At 41.6% G+C, this 21,109-nt stretch overlaps 1 protein-coding gene across 3 annotated transcripts in view; it reads left to right on the top strand.

The window, feature by feature from the left end:
* Nucleotides 1-21,109, top strand: part of COL4A4 (collagen type IV alpha 4 chain) — a 156,963-nt gene that overhangs the window by 24,476 nt on the left and 111,378 nt on the right. For all 3 annotated transcript variants that reach the window (XM_058300015.2, XM_058300013.2, XM_058300014.1), the window contains exons 2-4: nucleotides 2,826-2,996; nucleotides 6,741-6,783; nucleotides 11,118-11,195. In XM_058300015.2, coding sequence (XP_058155998.1) covers nucleotides 2,941-2,996; nucleotides 6,741-6,783; nucleotides 11,118-11,195 — 177 coding nt within the window. In that variant the 5' untranslated portion in view covers nucleotides 2,826-2,940. The remainder of the gene's footprint in view (nucleotides 1-2,825; nucleotides 2,997-6,740; nucleotides 6,784-11,117; nucleotides 11,196-21,109) is intronic.

The raw sequence follows: 21,109 nt of genomic DNA on the forward strand, positions 1-21,109 counted from the left end.
GGAAGGGTGGCCATGGTGGCTGCTGGGTGCGGGGAATGGGAGGAAGAGATGAGATGTGGAGGCGTTTTCGGGACTTGGAGTTGTCCTGGGTGGTGCTTCACGGACAACTACGGGACATTGTAGATCCCCCCAGGGCCCACTGGATGGAACGTGGGAGAGTGTGGGCTATGATGTGGACCATTGACTATGGGGTGCAGCGATGCCCAGAGATGTACTTACCAGATGCAATGGATGTGTCATGAAGATGGGAGAGAGTGTTGCTGTGGGGGGAGTGGGGGGTGGGGGCGGTGGGGTTGAATGGGACCTCATATTTTTTGAATGTAATATTTAAAAAAAAAAATGAATTAAAAAAATTTAAAAAAAGTGTACAAATCACTGGTTTTTAGTATATTCACAATGTTGTACAACCATCACCACCCTCTATTTCCATAGTACTTCTTTCACTCCCTAAGAAAAACCACTTCCCAATTTCCCTTTCCTCCCAGCCACTGGCAATAGCTAATCTCTTTTCTGTCTCTATAGATTTGCCTATTCTGACTATTTCATATAAATTGAATCATACAATACATGGTCTTTTATGTATAGCTTATTTCATTTGGAGTGATGTTGTCAAGGTTCATCCATGTTGAGCGTGTATCAATACTTCATTCCTTTTAAGGCTGAATAATATTCTTGTGTGTATGTGTATACCAAATTTTGTTTATCCATTTACTGGTTTACGTACAAGTTTTCTGTGAACATATGTACTCAAGTCTTTTGGATATATATACCTAGGAGTGGAATTGCTGGGTCATATTCTAACTTCTTGTTTAATTATTTGAGGAACTGCCAAACTCTATTCCACAATAGGTACATGGTTTTACATAGAAATATTTTTATATGGATTTGATATACATGTTCAAAATTGTATACTTCTATACTATAAGGGTTCCTTTCTTAAAGTTTCTAAAAGTAAAAAACAAACACTTGAGTGAATTTTAACTTGGATTTTCAAGGGAAAAGACTAAATAGCTTTATTAAGAAAATTCCACATAAGTCAGCACTGAAACAATTATTTTTATGCAAGTACTATATATACAGCTTTCCATTTATTAAAAATACATTTGAGGGAAGTGGCTGTGGCTCGGTCAGTTGGGCTCCCATCTACCATATGGGAGGCCATGGGTTTGCGTCCTAGCTATAGTGGTAAAAAGCAGACTAATACTGGCATAAAGACAGACACATAGACCAATAGAACCAAATGGATGGTTCAGAAATAGATCCTCACATGTATGGTCAATTGATTTTTGACTAGCCTGTCAAACCCACACAGCTCGGGTAGAACAGTTCATTCAGCAAAATGGTGCGAGAAGAACTGGAAGTCCATAGCCAAAAGAAAGTAAGAGGATCTCTACCTCATACCTTATTCAAAAATTAACTCAAAATGGATCAAAAACCTAAAATAAAAGCAAGAGCCAAAAAGCTTCTAGAAGAAATTTTAGGAAAATATCTTCAAGCCCTGGTGGTAGGTGGTGGATTCTTAAATGAGATAAGGGGAGTACTGAGATGGACTACTGATGTTTAATGTATATAGAAGTTTTAATTAGCTTTACTGTAAATGTGTGGAAATGTATAGAGTGGATGGTAGCACATAGCGAATAACAGCTAGTTTATTAATGGGTATGTGGCTGAAAATGGTAGTCTAGGTATATAAATACCAGTTGACAGAATGCTAGAGAATAATCTAGGAACTGAATAGCACGGAAACTAAGAGGTGGGTGAGAATTATGGTTGATGATACAGATGCAAGAGTGTCCTTTGTTAGCTAGAGCAAATGTACATCACTCTTGTGGGGTGGTAGGAATGTGGAGAAGCATGGGAAAAATACAACTGGAGTGACCTATGAACTGTGGTTAGCAGTAATAATATAATATTCATGCATCTATTCCAAAGATGTACTATTTTGATAATGCAGCAGTATGGAAGATGTGTGCCAAATGTACACTATGGATGTGGTAACAATCAAATGATTTTATATTATTTGTAACAAATGTTCCACCACAGTGTGGTGTGTTAATAGAGAGGTGTTGTTTGGGAATTCTGTATATGTGCATGATTGTTTTATAAGTTTACAACTTCTGTCATAAAAATACATTTAAAAAATAATAATAGGGCAGGTTATGGGAGAAATACACCAAATGTAAGATAAGGACTATAATTACTAGTAAAATTTTGACAATATTCTTTCATAATTTGTAAAAAATGCCTCGCAGCAATGCAAGGTATTGGCGGAGGGTTGATGTATGGGACCCCTGTATGATGTTATGCATGTTTGCTTTGTAAGTTCACAACTTTTACTATTCATTTATTGTTTATGTATGTTCATATATAAATGATATAATTATTATAATATATAATATAATAATAATAGGGTGGGTTGGGGGAAAACACTTTGGTTAGTAGTAATATTTTGACGGTGCTTTTTAATCATTAGTTAAAAATGTTTAACAGCAATGCAAGGAATTGATGGTAGGGTGAGGTACGAGAGTCGTGTATGATGTTATATATGTTTGTTTTGTAAGTTCACAACTATTACTATACACTTATTGTTTATGTATGTTTATGTGTGAGTGATATACTTCAATAAAATGAAAAATATATATATTTGAAAACTCATATGTATTCAGTTTAACCATCACTAAAGAAAGGTTGTTATTATGTAAAAAAATCTTGAAGACCCCTTTTAGAAAATATTTCTATCACTAATTATGAATAATGAAAGCACTTATTTTCTACATCACAATACATAATGTGTTTTAAGAGATATATTTATGTTTAACTTATAGAGTTGAAACCCAGGACATAGAACCTTCCTCTAAATGAGAGTCTTCTGGAAGAGAAGGGAAGCCTGACGGGAATTTTTTTAAGTACCAAGACGTGACTGTGAAGTGACCCTTGTGCATGGCGTTACTAAGGTGCTGTTTCAGATGGAGCAAGCTCTTGGCCACAGATCCCTGGTGAGTGTCCGCGTGGTGATACCTACTTTTATTTAGCAATTTGCCCTAAGTTTTTGTTCTCTGGGTAAAAATTATCTGAATGTTTCGCATGTCAAAAAGTTAAATTGTTCCAGAAATCTATGGATTATGTCTACCCTTTTGTGAGTAATTTTTATTAAGTACCAACTCTGTCTGCTCTCTCCAGAATGCACCCACATAATCACCAAACGGGAAGTGGGACAACTTGAGGCCAGACTTTGGCTCTCTCACTTGCTGGTTTTGAATGGCAAGACTTTCCCGGATGCCCAAGCAGCAAGGCCCCTGTCTTAGTTTCTCAGCTGCTAAAACAAGTACTGCACAATGGATTGGCTTAAACCATGGGAATTTATTGGCTCGCAGTTTTACAACTGGTTCAAGTCCAAAACTGAGGTGTCCTCACGGTGATGCTTTCTCCCTGAGCCTGTGGTGATCCTTGGTCCTTGGTGTTCCTGTCACCTTGCAGTGCACATGGCGTTCTCTTCTCCTTCCTCCTCTGGGTTCTGTTGACTCCTGGCTTCTGCTCCTCCATGTAGTTTTCTCTCAGTGCCTTCTCTGTGATGCCTCCAGTAATAAGATTAAGGCCCATCCTGATTCAGTTGGCCACTCCTTAGCTAAAAATAATGCCTTGAAAAGGTCCTTTTTACAATAGAGTCAGAGCTGCAGAAATAGATAAAAGTTAAGAAGAGGTTTGGGGTGGGGGCACATAATGCAATAGCTTGTGTTGCTAGTGGAGTTGGGACAAAGCGCCTCATTGTGTGTTAAGTCGGAAAGTGGCCCCCAACTGGAACCTGTGACGCTGTTATCTTATATGGCTGGGGGGACCATGGTTGTTGACGAAATCAAGGTTGCTGACCTTGAGATGGAGAGATGGTCCTGGTTTATCCAGGAGGGCCCAACTTCATCAGAAGCATCCTTTTAAGTGAAAGAGGGAGGCAGGTGGGTTAGAGAAGGAGATGAGATGATGGTAAGAGAGGTCAGAGCCATCCAGCATGAGAAAGACTCTTCACAGTGCTTTGAAGATGGAAGAAGCTGCCAGTCAAAGAATGTAGGTGATCTCTAAGAAGCTGGAGAAGGCAAAGAAACAGATTCTCCCTAGAGCTTCCGGAAGAAATGCAGCCCTGGTAACGCTTTCATTTTCACTAGTGAGACACATTTTGGATTTTTCATCTCCAGAACTCTAAGAGAATAACTTTACATTGTTTCAATCCACCAAGTTTGTGAGAATGTGTTATAGTAGCTAAGGAAACCAATACAACAAGATTGTTAAGAAGTGATAAAGAAAAAGGTATTGGGAATTAAGACAAGGAAATACTAAATAGTGAAAAACATGAAATATTTTGATGCCATTGAACAGGTACTGATGGCCCGGAAGAAGGAGAAGGTGGTAGGAATGAGACTATATTTACTTTTATCATGTGGCCAAACCTTACTTTTTTAGAGTGGATGTGGAGGAAATTGCAAAGTGACCTTAATGGAGGATGGGTGTTTGAAGGGAAAAAAAGAATTTTCTTATTTTTAAATCTATGCAGCAGAAGGAACAAACAGAGCATGGGGCAAGGATTAAAACCTGACACTGGCGGCCCCTCATGCAACTCTGCCTGCAGCTTTCTGAGCATGCCAGCCAATATTTCCATTTGCTTTTATGTAAAATGTGGATAACATGCCCAGTGGATAACTGCTTTAATGAAGTTATATATGTGGAGGCCAAAACTGCCATGAGATGCAGTGTATCCTTATTTATAAATGTTCAGAGTGATAAGAACCCACTTAACAGTCGTAAATACACGTTCAAGTTGATATAAAATGGTTTATTCTCAGTGTTTAATGCTTTGTTGTAGAATGAACCATGTTGCCCACAAAATGCATGTTGAGGTCCCAACCCCTGGTCCTGTGGTGTCAATAATTTGTAAGTAGGACCTTTGAAGATGTTATCGGTTAGTTTTTCCCAGATTAAATGAGGGTGGGCCTTTGTCCAACATGGCTGATGTCTTATAAGCGAAGGAAAATTGGATGTGAGAGAGAAAGCCATAGGGAGCAGCTAGAAGCTGTCAGCCAGCAAGAAACTGGAAGAGAAAGGAGAGGGCATCACCATGTGACAGGAAAACCAACAAACTTAAGGGTTTCCATCCAGCCAGAATGCTTCTGACCCTGGCAGGAAGCAAATCTTCTAGCCAATGCCTTGATTTGGACTTCTGGCCTCTGAAATTATAAGCCAATAAATTCCCATTATTCAGGACAATCCATTGTGTGGTATTTGTCCTAGCAGCTGGGAAACTAAGACACACTGCCTCTTGTTTTTTATTCTCTTAATCTATTTAGTTACTGCTCAGAACTAATAACTGGGCCATTAGTGGAATTCCCATGAATTGCAAAAGAATGGCTGGGAAGAAGGGAGGTCAGTAAGTACAGGCAAGAATAACCCTTTCCCTAAGTCTTCCAGTCTCCAAGTCCCAGAGGCATGCCTCTGTAAATTTATATAGTGTTTGCCAACATCTCAACGCTAGAGAAACGACTACCTTGCCAGAGGGAAGTGTAGTGTGGAAGGAAAAGGAAGGCTCACTTCGGACAAGAGGTTCCAGAGAGAAGGCTCTACGCAGACTAAAGGACAAGGACAGCAGAGAAATCACGGCTCCTGCCTGGGCGTCAGCTCCCTGACTATCCGTGGAGCCAAAATGACCTGCTGCTCCAGCTCATCACTGCTATTGGAAGGATCAGATGAGATGCTGGATAGGAAGCTCTTTGAAAATAGAAGCCCTCTGCAAATAAGTGCAAATGCCTAGTGGTCTTTTTTTATAGTGTTTCTCCTGTGTCAGAAATTGCTTGTAATAATAAGTTACTCCAATTATGGTTTGACCACACTAAGTCCAATTTCTGCCTCATATGTAAGGCCCTGGAGTCTTGAACCCTCCCCTAAATATCTCATATTAATTCCTTCCCCTCCAACACCTCTCTCAGTTAGGCTTCCTTCGATCCTGCCTCTTTCCAGCCTTCCAGGAATGGTGCCTAGGATACATTGGTTTCCACGCTATCCCTGAACAAGGTCGCCTCTGCCTTTTTTCCTCTAGTTTTTGTCACCTTGAGTCCCTTCACTCCTCTATCCATTCAAATCTTACCAATGTTATAGACCAGTGATATTGACCAGACTCAGACTTTGAATATAGTTCCAATTGAGAGCTTTATTAGCTGCCCGGCTACTGTCTCATTCCTCTGCAGAGGAGAGAGCAGCCCCGAGTCTCAGGGAAGGGGTGGTTTTATAGCTTTAGGAAGAGGGGCATTTGCTAATAAGCAAGCAAGCGAGCAGGCACAGAAGCGGAACACTGCGGTTAGCTGAAGATAACGTATCTATGTTTTTTTCTTTTTGAAAGGCTTCTTCTTGTAAGCAGTCCCATATTATTTATTGGCACTCTCTTTACAGACCGTTTTAAGTCATTTATCTATTTGAAGGCACTTGCAATTCCCACCTCCCAATGTAGTTCTATTCTTATTTTCCCTTACACCTTCAGAGTGTCCCACGACACCCAGCACCATGAGGGATCCATTAGAAGGGTTCAGAACTTCTTGATGGGAGAATAACATTTATCTTGTCACTAATGACAAATCAGCTGGTGGCAGCAGCCTGTTAGAGATAAAAAGAGGCTTCCAAGAATTTATTCATTTATTCTTCTATTTTGTTTTGCATGAAAATGAGAATAATTTAAATTAATCTGGATTTTGTTTCTTCCTTAGGTCACTTATACTTATTGTTTTTTCTGTACAACATGTATATGGGGTAAGTACGTTAATTAACTCTGATTGCATATTGAAAATGCACTTTGCTGCATGTGTTGTTTTTGTTAGAATTTTAAACAGCTCTCTATTGTACTCAGTCTTCTCTTTTGTAAAATGAAGGGTTGGAGTAGCTGAACTCCAGTTTCTTTTATATTTTACAGTCAAAGTAGCTTACTATCTAGCCTAGGTATTGGTGATTTCTTTATCTTGTATCTATCATAAGCCACAGAGTGACCCTTTCCTGAATGTTTTTTAGAGAAGGACAGGAGGCAGCTGGGTCATTTCAAGATTAAATCAAAAAGTGTAAGATTAAACTTGGACATTTTAAGTCTGGAGAAAGATAAGCCTGGAACATTCTGTAATAAGCTCTCCTTCTTTTGCTTCCTCACTAAAGAATCTAAGTTATTAAGTTGCAAACTCAGAGTTTCTGGAAAACCCCACTATGGATTGCTTATAATTCAGATAGAACTTGAGACATTAGCCTGGTTTAAATAACTATGGGAACACAGCTCTATCTGTCCATCCCCTTCAATTTCTGTGATTTTAGTTATTATAGACATTTTCAAATCAAATCAAAATAGAAAGTTACCTCCCTTTCTTTTTTTCCTACAAGTTAGGAGCAGAAAGCACATGGTCAAAGAATGAAGAGCCCTTAGTTTTTGTTCTGTCAGTAATTCACGGTGTGATCTGAGCAAATCCTTGACCTTATCTGAGACCTGGTTTTCTCCTGTATGAAGGGATGACAAGACTTGCCCAACTTAGTTCACATGCGTTCGAATGCATCATCTGAAATAACGAACATAAACACACTGTGAAATATGTGTGTGTGTTTTATTTCTCTTACCCTCTTTCCCCAATTTTTTCTGTCTTATGTTCCTTTTTTCTATTATGAAAAATCTGTAGAGTCTTAAATTTCACTCCCATTGTTCCTTATGTCTCCTATGCATGAATATAATTCCTGAACCAAGAGGATTCTACTCTGAATGCTTCTATCAGCTTTGTGGTACACAGAGATTCCAGAGATTTCATACAGAGAATGTCTTCACTATAGTTGAGTTTTAAAGGTAGAGATACTAAATTGATGCACTATCTCAGGAAGCCTATTTGGTATTATCCTTTAGAAATTTAAATGTACATATCCTTTGACAAAGTAATTCCCCTTTTAGAAATTTATCACACAGATTTACTTGACTTATAAATAAATATAAGTGCACAAGAATATTCACTGCAGAGTGGTATTCAGTAGCAAAAGCAGGGAGCTACTTAAGTGTCCATCAGTAGGACTGGTTAAACAATTTATCAGACATTGTCTGGAAGATATCCATAGATACTAACTCAGGATGATTTTGAAGACATGTCATTATGTGAAAATGAAAAGGCTCAGAGCAATATGCCATTTGAGTAAAAATGAAATGGTCAAAATCCCAAAAAGGTGTGTGTGTGTGTGTGATCCTTATGTGAATATGCTTATAAATGCCCAGACACGCCTTTGAAGAGAGTGATTGTCTCTGAAAGGGGAAATGGGAGCTCTTCCCCTTCTTTCTTTTTCCATTATACCCTTTAGTACTATTTGAATTTTTTTTTATTATGTGCATTTTCTTTTTTCTAAAAAAGAAAATGGAGTTACAAATGTGGGACAATTTATTAACCTTATATAATAAAGCTTCTTTTCTTGAATTTTCTATGCAACTTATATTTGTTTAAAATACTCACGGAAAAAACAAATAGTGACTTTTTCTTTTTCTCTTTGAAGAAGAGTAGCATTGATTTTTGAGCATATAAATGAATATTGCCTTCCCAGTGAATGTGGTTCCTACTTTAAATGTTTGGTTGTCCAAATTATTGTCTTTATCTTTTCAAGAGATTTGTACAATCTATTTTTGAGGTGTAGACTCTTCTCTATGAATGCCTCTCCTATTTAAAGTGACATTAATGGGAATGCTTAATTTAGAAGAAATATTTAGAGATTAAAATCACCTCTTGATTTTTTCTTCTGTTGAACAAATCAAAGACTTATGTAAGTGTAACTATTCCTATTTCTTTATTAGAATCTGCTAATCTGTTTTAAGTCTATTATTTCCTGAAATGTAATTTTGCTACAAACATCTCAGTGGTGCTTGGCAAAGTCAAAGAAAAAAAAAATAACAAACTTGCCTTTCTTATCAAGCCATCTAATCAACTGACCTCTTTTCTCTGGTTGTTTTGATATTTTTACTGAACACACAGTAATGAATCCCAACCTTAAATGAACCCACAAGTTCAGATAAGTTACTTTACATGATTTCATGGTGTCTCAACTCAGCCCTGGACATTTTTATTTTACCTTATCAGGGTTTTGAACTTAATGTTTCTGCATTCAGAGATAATGTTACTTAAAGCTCAAGAGGCATGTATTTCGGAAACTTCAAATACATTTTTTTAACTTAAATTATTTAACTGCTTGACTCGTGTCAAGGTTCAAGTCCTTATATAATTTCAGTACCCACAAGGGTTTTATTTTTAACATCTTTGTTTTCTAATGATTAATTTAAATATATTTTCTTTTGGATTGTGTGTGGGCATATTTTTCTCCCTAAAAGAAATCTAAATTGTGATATTGAAAGGAAAAATACATGTTGTACAGACTCCTTTCCCTCCCATATACTTACATATATGCATTTATACAATATATATGGGTGTGTATATATTCACATGTATGCAAATACATATCTGTGTATGTATGTATGTATGTGTATTAGAATTATTAATATCAGCTCAACTTTTTTTATGTTTCCCCATTATCCATTAAGCTAAAAACTTAAGTTTATAGCATTGAGTTGAAAAAAATCTATCAAGGATAGAAATACATCATTAATATATGATGTTGCAGGGAGGGCTGGACAAGGCAAGATCATTATTTTAGTTTGCCAGGGATGCTATAACAAATACCACACAATGGGTTTCCCTAGCCAATAGGACCTTATTGTCTCATGGCTTCGCAATCTTTAAGTCCTCAATTAAGATGGGGTCAAAGTCCCTGGAATCTCTAATGTTCTGGCACTGGCTTGCTGCAATCCTTGGTGTTTCTTACCTTGTATGTCTACCTCCATCACATGGTGACATTCTTGGTCTCCTCCTATATCTTTCCCTGACTGCTGGCTTCTGGTTTCTTTTAATTATATGCCCTTTAGTAATGCTAAGACTACACCCTGACTTAGTTGGCTACTTCTATATTGGATCTTAGCAAATCCTGTTCACAAATGAGCCCACACCTTAACTGATAATACATCATCAAAGGGTCCTATCATCAATGGGTTCACACCATTAGGACTAGAGATTAAGATTAAGAACATGTCTTTGGTGAGGGGGAAAATTTAATCTATCACAGTCCCAGCCAAGGTGAGCTGCTTTACCACTACTTGGGGGCCTAAATTACCACTCTCTCCCAATTCACAACCCCAGTCTGTGAATGAGCAGCACATGTTTTCATTGCAGGTGCATCATGGTGACTGTCTGTAAGGAATCTACTTCCGGAAATTGTTACTCTAGGAATACACTTTGTATTGAAGTGGTTGATTACTCTGAATATAGATAATGGAGATTTGTGGGAACAAGGTGCTAATTCTCCCCAGAGGATGTGTTTGTGTACGTGTGTACCTGTTTGGGGGAAGCATTAAAATTTAGACATGTGCATTTGTTTGGGGTAGTGCTGACACTCTAAAGAGTTTAGAAGAAAAGTTAACTAAAACTCATTCAAGTTCTAGAAATGTCTGGTCAAGGGACACATCAGAGAAACCATCTTGGAGTTCAGCACTTTGTTGGAAGAACAACTTGAGTCTGAAGCCCAAGGCTGTGACTGGAGCCTTGAGCCAGAAAGGACTTAACAAGAGAGGCATTCCTGAAGCTATCTTGGCAGTAAAACAAGAGGGTCCTAAAGAAAGGACAGACTTTAATGTAAACTAGACTCTGTACCTATGGCTTTTCTAACTACATAGTCTGTGCTCTAAGACTGTTCATAAGGTAATAAATGAAGTCCTACCAGGAAAGAGAAATTGCAAAGTGACTTCAGGAGACAGGTGCCTTTTCCCTCCCAGTGTCCACAACTTTGGGAGCTTCTTTTCCCACAGTGTTCACAGCTTTGGAAGTTTCAACCTCTTGATTATTAAGTCACAGTTTAAGTTCTACGCCTTTTCCTCTATCCGTATTGGTCTTTTCTTCTCCCAAATTGAAAGGTAAAGGTATTCTGTAGGATTCTCATGAGTTGGGTAAACCTGGAGTGCTTGTTTTAATGTATATACCATGTTCCCCAACTAAGTGATGAACACTATATACTAAATAAGATGCTTCACTTTTCAGGGTGGAAAGAAATATTTTGGACTTTGTGGAGGAAGAGATTGTTCCATTTGCCAGTGCTTTCCTGAAAAAGGGTCTCGGGTAAGTGATACAAAAATCAACAAGGACAGCATAACTGCATTTTGAACTACTGCAAATATTTAGTGTTAAGGAGCCCCATATTTGTATCATGTTTATGCCTTTTATACCTAATTATATAAATATATAATATTAGTATTACATAATAATATTAGATTGCATGTCATACCTAGGAGTGTTTGGGAAGCAGTGATTCATCCTGTGTTCTGTATGTCACTAGTCTCATGAATTGTCCTCTGAAGAAAAGGTCCTGGTGTCAAATGGTTCACCATCTTGTAGATGCATGTGTCATATCAATACTTTAAAGGCTCTGAGACGTTTTACAGTGGGTGAAGGTAACTGTTTGACTTTAACATTGTCTCTTACAGATGTCTGGCCACCAGCCTCTTTTTTATTTTAAATTACAGAAGTTGTAAGTTTACAGAAAAATCAGGTGGAAAGTGCAGAATTCCCATATACCTTGCCCTCACTTGCAGTTTTCCCTGCCATTTACACTTTGCATTAGTGTGGTACATGTTACAATTGATGAACCATATTATTATAATTACACTACTACCTGTGGCCCATAGTTTACATTAGGGTTCAATTTGTTGTATATGGTTTTTTAAAAAAATTTTATTCCAGGAGCATATATACAACTTAAATTTCCTCTTTTAACCATGTTCAAATCTGCCATTCAGTCATATTAATTACACTCACAATGTTGTTGTGTGACCATGTACTAAAATAGATGGATTTTATTATTCAAATCCTGAGAAATTGTGCTCTGTGATAGAAGCAAGAGCCTCCTCTATCACCTGCCTGTTATGTGCTGGGCACTGTTCTGCACACTCTAAGTACATCGGCACATCGGTTCTTGGCACTGACGCTCTGGGGGAACTTTCTTTACAGTGTAAGGGACGGAAGTCGAGGAGGTGAGCGTCTTGTTCAGTTCCACCCAGAACCATGCTTATGAGGACTATGCAAGGTTTTCTCTTTTGCAACGTTACTGGGACTCCAGAGTACTGAGAATCCTGGTTAATGTGGATATTGGTTACCGTGAACCTTAGTTACAGTGAATCCTGGTTACCAAGAATCCTATCTCTTGAACATTTTTGAGCATCTCGCTTACGTTCAGACAGCAGCAGCTGGCAATCTATTAATTCATTTGTGCTGAAAAATTAGAAAAACACTTCATGTGTTTAAAAATTTTCTGCAATCTTACAGGAAAGGAGTATATTCTAGAAGCTGTGGACAATTTTCAATTCAGATTTGTGATTCTTATGAAATGTGCCCAAATCGATCTTACGGGGTGGTGCATGGCATTCAAAAGTAAGGTTCAGTCAAGATCAGTCTGAAAACTGACGCTGCAAGGTAGTAATGTTAGGACACTAAAATCTAGCAACATAGGAAGCATTTTATCCCTTTAAGTAAATGTACAAAGTATTTGGGGAAAAAAGCCAGAAATTTGTATGAGGCTGTTCATATAAACACACCAAGACTGGACAAATGCGAAACAAAATCAGTGTATCTAAATGTAAGATGTGTTGAGCTCCAGGCCTAAGAAAAAAGGAATTTGACCAGCAGCTGTGGCATGAGGGGGGTGGGAAGACCAGAAAATAATCACCGAGTAAGAATTGCTTTAATGAAGACTACCTTGGTGTCATCTTCTGATTTAAATGCGGCTGAGACTTGTTTTAGCAGCTCTACTGTGTACTTTTACAAACCTGGCTCTCCAATTCAGTGCTTCTCAACCAGGGGTGGTTTTGGCAATGTTGTCAGAACTGGTGTGGGAGAGATACTGCTGGCACTAGAGGGGAGATCCCAGGGATGCTGCTCAGTATCTCCCAATGCACGGGATGGCCCCACATGACAGAACTACAAGGCCAAAGTGTCGACGGCACAGAGGCAGGTAAATCCTGCTCTGACCTCATAATTGGTATTATTTCCATCTGTCAATACAAGGAACCTGAATTCCCAAGAGTTTTAAAGCTCTCTGACTTCCGCCCCAGCATTTGCTCCATGATTGTGACAAGAGGACGATATGGAGATTCAGACACCCAGGTTTTATTCCTAATTCTGTGACCTTGAGCTGGAGTTCCCTCAAATTTACACCCCGGGACCTCTCCCTTTTATTTCATTGGGTTGTTAAACCATCACATGCATCGACATGTGTGTAAGAGCGTGTTGTCCCGTCGCTAGTACAATTCAGGGCTCCGTGGATCATGGAGGCTCACGGTGATGACTGGGCCCTGCTGAGCCCATGGCCTTCTCCGAATGATCAGGGATGGTGAACTGGAAACCAGTCGACTGTTGGGACCCAGATGGATTCCCGGTGTGAAGGCGGCAAGTCGGTGGTGATGCTTTGCAGATGAGGATCCGGGAGGCTGGCCTGGCCCTGTTTGGGGGCAGGTTTCAGATGTGGGCACTCTCAAGTCCTCAACAGCCAGCAGCTCCCGTGCCATCTCTTGAGCTGCACTGATGGCCCATGGTGGACTACAAAAATAAGAAGATAGCAAATTCCGGAGGATGCTGGGATCTGGCTGAAGCTAGCAGCCTTCTGATAGCATGGCCAGGGATTCCCAAGAAGGAAAGCCTTCCTGTCTTCTGGGTTAATGCCTCAGTGAGTAGTTTACTCAAGTCCCAAATTAAAAATGCTGCATCTAAAGCAATTGCTGAGAAGCACGGCTGGCCTTGTGCTTTGCTAGTTTTAACTGGCAATGGAAGTGAGGGTGTGCAGTTGAGCTGGGACATGTATAAGGGGTCACCAACGGTGAGCTCCTCCAATATCTGGAGAGTAAAGTGCAGTCTCATCAAGCCACCACCAAGGCCCACAGGCTCACCCAGACTTATTTTCTCATCTATAACCAGGCATTACTCCCCCCTTGATCCTCTCCAGCCCCATCGGTTGGGCAGCTCACTCTTCCTTGAATATAATTCTGCACTTTCCTACGCTTTTCTGGAATGCCTTCCCACGTCCATTCTGCCTCCACCTCTGCTGCCTTTGCCCAAAGACCCTCTCACAAGGCCCTCTCTGCTTCTCCAGCACCGAGGTTTTCCTCTTCACTTGGGCTTCTCGTGCCCCACCCCGGGGCTTGGCTTGGGTTTGGGTGTGGAGGTGCCCGACGTCTTGACGAGGTGGTGAGCACCTGCTGCTGGAGGGTGGCCATGAGGACGCATGAAGAAGTGTGTCCCGGCTCCTGGGCCATAGTGGACGCATAGTGGGGGGTCATTTATTTGTACTTCCTTGCATTTATCACAGATATCATAGATGACACGTAACAGGAAGCTAATATACATAAATCAATGAATTCAAGGACAGATTACAGGCTGGACAGGGCTGGGCGCCTGAGCTGGCTGCCAGGCTGTTCTCCATGGGTCTGGAGAGCAACCTGCCCCATCCAAGAAGAGTGCCAACCCAATTAGCGAAGAGGTGCACTCGCCAGCCTCTGCCTATTCACACCTGCTATGTAAACTTGTTATTAAATGAGTGATCTTTCAAGCTTCAGTTCCTGTGGGGGTGGGTGGTTCGGCTAGGGCCAGGAATTAGCACCCAGAACATCAGGAAAAATCACCACCTGTGCTGTGCTCTGACGTTTTAAATGTCAAAGGTTCTCTCCTCTGACTTTCACCTGGGAAAGGACTTGAGCTAGAGGGCTGCTCCTTTCTCTCCCAAGCTCTGACACCTGATGGTTCTGTGATATGGGGCAGGGCTTTTCTTGGATGGCGCTATTTAAGTTGCTTCCAAAATATTTTGTGACTTTGCCCTAACACTTCCCAAACCTCATTACAGACTGTCTTTAAAGCTATGTATGGGGTATCGTTAGATAGGTTTTTAAATTATTCTTGATCAACTCTTTATCATTTTCAAAGAAAGAAACTACATGTTTTGATGGTTGTCTCCTGGCAGGAAAAATTTCAAGCCCTTGTGGACAAAGATGGGGCCTTTTATAAGTTCTGTTTTAGTAGTTAGCATGATTATAAAGACAGCTTCTCTAGTTGTTTCCAGAATAAAATACATCCACATTGTTTTTTATTCAAGGGTATCTGGCAGCTGTTAGTGGACAAAACTTTATGATGTGGTGGTTTTATGTACAAGGAGGTCAAGTGACTTGAAACTAAAGAACCATCTTAATCTTTTTGGTTTCATAACCAAAATCAAACATTAATGAGTTAGTCTTTCCTAGGGGAATTTTAAATCACTAAAAAAGGTACAAATGTTTTCCTGCCATTTCTTTCATTTGTCTCTTATACTCCTGAGAGCCTGCATTCCATGATAAAAATGGAATTTACTTGGGCGACTTTAATTATTATTAGCATTTTTCATATCATTACCTTATTTGCACACAAAGTTCTGGAAGACAACCTCTTTATCACTCATGCAGCTGTGTTCTAGTACATCCTATAACTGTAGCCTGATAAATGGTTCAGAGCAATTATTTATTCAATTGGCTAACTTGGTCTGTCACCAATTCCTTACCTTGTTGGTTGTTTACCTCACTGTGTCCTTCTCCGAGAGCCAGCTCTATGTGTGTACCTCGTTCTGCTGCTATTGGACCACTCTGATAAAAGTATCCTTGTCTGAGATGCCTTCAGGGAACTGGCAGAGAACCTCAGTGCAGGAGAATGGGGATGGGGCAGCCGGCATTTGGGTACTGTGGGAAGTTGAACAATGCATCTGTCATGGAAAGGCAGCAGAATTCAGAATTTTCCTAAAACATGCTGAACAAACAGATTTCCTGGCAGGATCCAGCCCCTCCAGCTGCCGGTTCATGACATTGGCTTAGCTGGTTCAAATGCTCCCCCTCTCCAGAATGTTAACCTTGATTTTTGAAGAATGAAACATTTGCAAAGGTTGAAAGAATGAGCCTTCAGCTGCAGGATTTCTTAAGTAGGCACTTGGGGAAGTATTTCTGAACAGGGCGTGGGAGGTCTGAGGGATGGAGGGAGCATACATACCTGTCATTTTAGACTGTCCGGCCTATTAATAACCCTAGCAGGAGACATGGAAGTCACTAACAAAGAATACCCTTAACTAACATCATTTTCAGAACACTGAAAAATCTCTGTCTTTAAACTTAGAATTCGTGCCTGAGAAAGCAGGTGAGAAAACCAGCTTGCTTACATTGTAGGCTCTAGTGTTTTCCAAACAAGAGAACACAACACCTCACCTGGGCATTCCAGCTGCAGCCTGGGTCTAGGGCAGATTTTTGGCATATCAGGGCTGGTCAGTCCCTCATTCAGTTTTCACTGATTTGGGGCATTGTGTTTGGTCACCTCAAGTAGAGTTCAATTCCACAGCTATGATGATGGGCTCCGTGGCCAAGAGTGAACTGAGGCCAGGCTGGGTGTGGAGGTCAGCCAGGGAGGGGCCATGCCGAGCTCGAGGGGGCCAGGATCTCACAGACAGAGAGGAAGCCTTTTACTGGTGAGAAACAAGGGCTAGGAAGGCAGGTACATCAAAAAGCCTGGTGTATTTAGGGGAGCTGTTCTGTACTGGAAAATGAGAAGTGGCATTTGTGATAAGAATACCTCTCTGGTGCAAGGGTAATATCTGACAAATTAGTTAAAAGGCTGAATTATAAAGTTTTTAGAAAAGAAAAATTAATTTATCTTTTCAAATACCAATTAGGGCCAAGAATTCTGGAGGGAAATAGCTATGTCCCCAAAGTGCTTATTTTTTTACTTCTTTGTCATTCTTATTTGCAAAGAATTACAGTGCTCTTTCATTCATCCAACAATGACCATTGCATGCTAGGCTATGAGAACTCAGTGATAAAGAAGAGAGGAAAGCCCCCGCATCCTGGACCTCAGAGCCCAGCAGAAGAGACAGGATGAGATTCACTCTCAGCTATTATTTCTGGGGTATGCAAAAAGGGCCAGGCCCTGTTCTAGGAGCTTGGGGTACATCAGTGAAAAGAGGAGACAAAGGCCCGTTGCTCTCCTGGAGTTTACATCAAAGAAATAGAGTGTTAGGAAATTCCAACAGTGAGCAGTACTATAAAAGAGCAGTACAGGGTTTTACCTGGGTGCAATTTGGTGACTATTTTGGTTTCCTGCCTGCTAAAACAACTACAGTGCAATGGGTCGGCCTAAAAGATGGGAATTTATTGGCCCACAGTTTTAAAGCTAGGAGAAGTCCAAAACCAAGGTGTCAGCAAGGCAATGCTTTCTCCCTGAACACTGTGGCGTTCTGGACTGGCTCCTGGCCACCCTTGGTCCTTGGCTTTCCTATCACAGGCAGTGTATGTGGTGGCCTCTCCTGGATTCTCTGGGTTCTGTTAACTTCCAGCTTCTTCCTGTGGTTTTCTCTATGTCTGAATTTTCTAATGCTTGTCAAGGGCTCCTGATTGAGTTGAGCCACACCTTAGCTGAAGAAGCTTCATCGAAAGGTCCTGTTTATGATGAGTTCACACCCACAGGAATGGATTAAGATTACAGACGGGTTTTCCTGGGTACAATGCTACAAGCTACCAGGTGAAGTAACTGCTTTTGCACGGGAATGTGTGTGCTTGAGTGGAGAGTGGGGGGAGGAGTGGGCACACATGTCAGCTCTGACCTGGTGGAACTGGAATTACCTGGAGCCACCTGGAGGGAGTGCTCAGGCCCATTCAACTGCCCAGAACTGGGAAGGAGACCGACGGGCACGTCAGAGGGGCTCGAAGGTGGCCAGAAAAGATTGTTCACTCTGGGCAACGGGGCTTGTGGCACAAAATGTGGTTAAAAAGCAGATTTGGGGGATTTTGGACTGCATGATAAGAAGGCTCTGAAAGATTTTTAAGAACGAAGGAAGCAGGTTGAATGTATAAGATCATTCTGGCTGCTGTTTGGAAAAATAGAGGGACTGGGGAGGCAATACTAGGGGATACCCGTTGGGAGGCTCCAGCAGGCGCCCAGATGGGCTTGGCAGGGTGGCGGGGGAGGCAGAGTGAGCGGATCCCTGCTGGCAATCTTTGGAAGGCATGGTTGATAGGGCCGGGTGGCGGGGAGCTGTTGTGGGGTGGTGGGGGTGGGAGGATGGAGGCCCCGGGAGACTCCAGGCCGAGGCATAAGAAGCTGTGTGGATGCATGTGGGAGCACAGCTGGGCCAGGAAGAGCTCGAGGTCGGCGGGCATGTGACCTGTCCTCAGAGGTCTGGGCTACGGAGAGACGTGGGGGAATGGTGGGCTGCGGGTGCAGGTGACCCCGTGGAAGTGGATGAGTTTGCCGACAGTGAGAAGAGACCAGGAGCCACTCTGAGTAACTCCTTTTCCTTATTTATTTTGATAACTCTTCCTCATCGCCAACAATCTTTTTCCCTCTAATAGGGGAGAATCCTAGAGATGCTATCAAAATGATTTTGGTCGTGCAGTGGAGCTTGCGGGTTTAAGTGAAGTTATGGTGACACCTAGTGGCTAACCTGTGAGTTACAACCAAGTATTATGAGGGAGGGCGCTCTGCTGAATGTTTCTTTGTTCATTTTAATCATAGAAGTCTGGATCCATTAAGCAATGCACGAGTATACATTTAGAATCTCTTCTGTGCAAGACTGTGCCCTGAGCTCAGAGACAGAAACAATGATGTGTGTGGATCCCCTGTCCTCAAAAAGCTTATGTTCCAGTAATGAAGACATCAGCCCAAGCAAATGTTTATTAACTAGCTTGCAGGAAACGTGAATAAAAAATAGGTGATGGGGTCTCATTAGGTGTTAGTGGTTTTAGGCTGAACATGAGAATTTGGAGGAAAGTGAGATGAATTAGAAAGAATAGAAAGGGAAGCAGCAACTCTGAGGTCAGACGAGCTGGATTTGAATCTGCTTCCCCTCTTGTTAGCGGTGTGGCCTCAGGTCAGCTGCTTTATCTCTCCAGCCTCCGTTTCTTTGTTTAGGGATGAGCAAGTAGAAACAGGGATAACATGCTGTCTTATATGGTTGCAAGGGCCACATGAGAAGACAGTAAAGTGCTCGTGGGAGCCCAGAAGAGAATAAGCGGCCAGTGAACTGAAGTGGTTATGTTGCTGTTTTCATCATCCTTTTTATTAATTTTCATTTTTTATTTCTCTGTGTGGGAGGAAGGTAGAATTTATTTGAGCTCCAGATGAAGAAAAATTTCTATCAGGTAAGGACAAGTGTAATTGGAGCAGAGGGCGGAGGTGTGGAAATTGCAGGAAATAAGTTTGGCCGGGGTGGTGGGAGAGAGATGGTCCCACTCGCTGCAGGGTCTGAGGCAAGCGTGAAGAAGAAAGGGAAGGCGGGGGGGTTAGTCGAGCTGCATGCGGGATGGCTGGGAGTGGGAGAGGGTGGGGTAAGGGTGCAAGCAAGGCTGATGCGAGGGTGCCCTGTGTGAGAAGCGATGAGACCCTGACTCAGGGCCTTCGCAGTGGGATGGAGGAAAGACAGACTTCTGAGGTCTATTTCAAAGGAAGATGTGGAAGCCTTGGGATGGGACTGGGTTTGGAGCCTGAGAAAAGAGGGTGTACCAAGGCCGACTTCTGGCCTGTGAGCTCGGGTGGTGGTGGGAACGGGGAAGGGGGCAGGGGAGCTAGTTTGGGAATGAGCTCGGCTTGGAAACGGATGAGTGTGTGTTAACAGGAGAAGCTGGTGCCAGAAAGTTTTGAGAAAATGGAGATACAGAGTGGGTCTGGAAAATTAGATTTGAGAATTACAAAAATCGAGATCTTCAATTAATTGGGTCCATTCTATTGTTTCTTAAAGAAACATTGCAAAAGAACATAGGACAGGGAAGCGGATGTGGCTCAACTGATACGAGCGTCCACCTACCACATAGCAGGTCCAGGGCTCGAACCCAGGACCTCCTGGCCCTTATGATGAGCTGGCCCACGCGCAGTGCTCTCGTGCACAAGGAATGCCGTGCCATGCGGGGATGACCCCGCTTAGGGGAGCCCCACACACAAGGTGTGTGCCCTGCCTTGAGCCTCCCAGGGGGAAAAAAGCGCAGCCCACCCAGGAGTGGCACGGCACACACAGAGAGCTGATGCAGCAAGATGACGCAACCAAAAAAGAAACACAGATTCCCAGTGCTGCCAAGAATACAAGCGGACACAGAAAAACACACAGCGAATGGACACAGAGAGCAGACAACGGGTGGGGGCGGGGAGAGAAATAAAATAAAAAATAAATCTTTAAAAAATAAAAAAAGAGACATTCCTGATGTCCACGATTAAAGTCCTGAAGGAATTCCCTGGCCTCAGCAGCCGGGGGGCCACGGTTCTGCTTCCACCCTGCGCACGCACGACCTGCTGCGTCCTTTACTTGGACAGGTGCCCCGGAGTCTGCAGGCGCCTCAGCCACAGTGGGCAGGTGCTTGCACCGGCCTCAGGAAGTTTCGCTCTTGTTGGCCTCGAGTGGAAAGAAAGACAATCTAGGGCCTCACTTGGCGTACTAAAGTCCATCCGTGGTCAAGCCAATTGTCATTTTTGGGTTCCGTGTGTCTGTCCTCTGACTTCACCATCTCTCCCTGAAAGACAGAAAGCACAGAGGCAGGGATACTGTGTCCATGGCATTTTTTCTTTTTGCTAAACTGAATTTGGTGCAGCAACCCATTTTACAACATGTCATTGTTAGCATGCGAAAGATACAGGGCTAGGAATGGGTGAAATAAAAAAAATTAAGATGCAAAATTCCTGTGATTAATGATTCTCTAATTATAAAAAATTTCTTTCATAGGCCTGTTATTTATGCATTTTCATCCTGAAGTTAATTCTTTTAGAACCGTAAAAATAAATAAGCTCAAATAGTCACTTGTGGACATAGTTGTTTTATTTTTTACTGACCCCCTCTCTTATATGGAATACTTTAATAAAAATGAAATTATTTTCTACATTGCCATGTATAAATTTCTTAAACTGGGTGAACTAACAAATGGCTATTTCAAAGAGTGGTATTTGGGAAATTTTTGTGAGCAGCTCCCAATGAATTTAATACTGTTATTCACGGTTTA

Source organism: Dasypus novemcinctus, chromosome 7 (genome assembly GCF_030445035.2).
Source record: "Dasypus novemcinctus isolate mDasNov1 chromosome 7, mDasNov1.1.hap2, whole genome shotgun sequence".
NCBI lineage: Eukaryota > Metazoa > Chordata > Mammalia > Cingulata > Dasypodidae > Dasypus > Dasypus novemcinctus.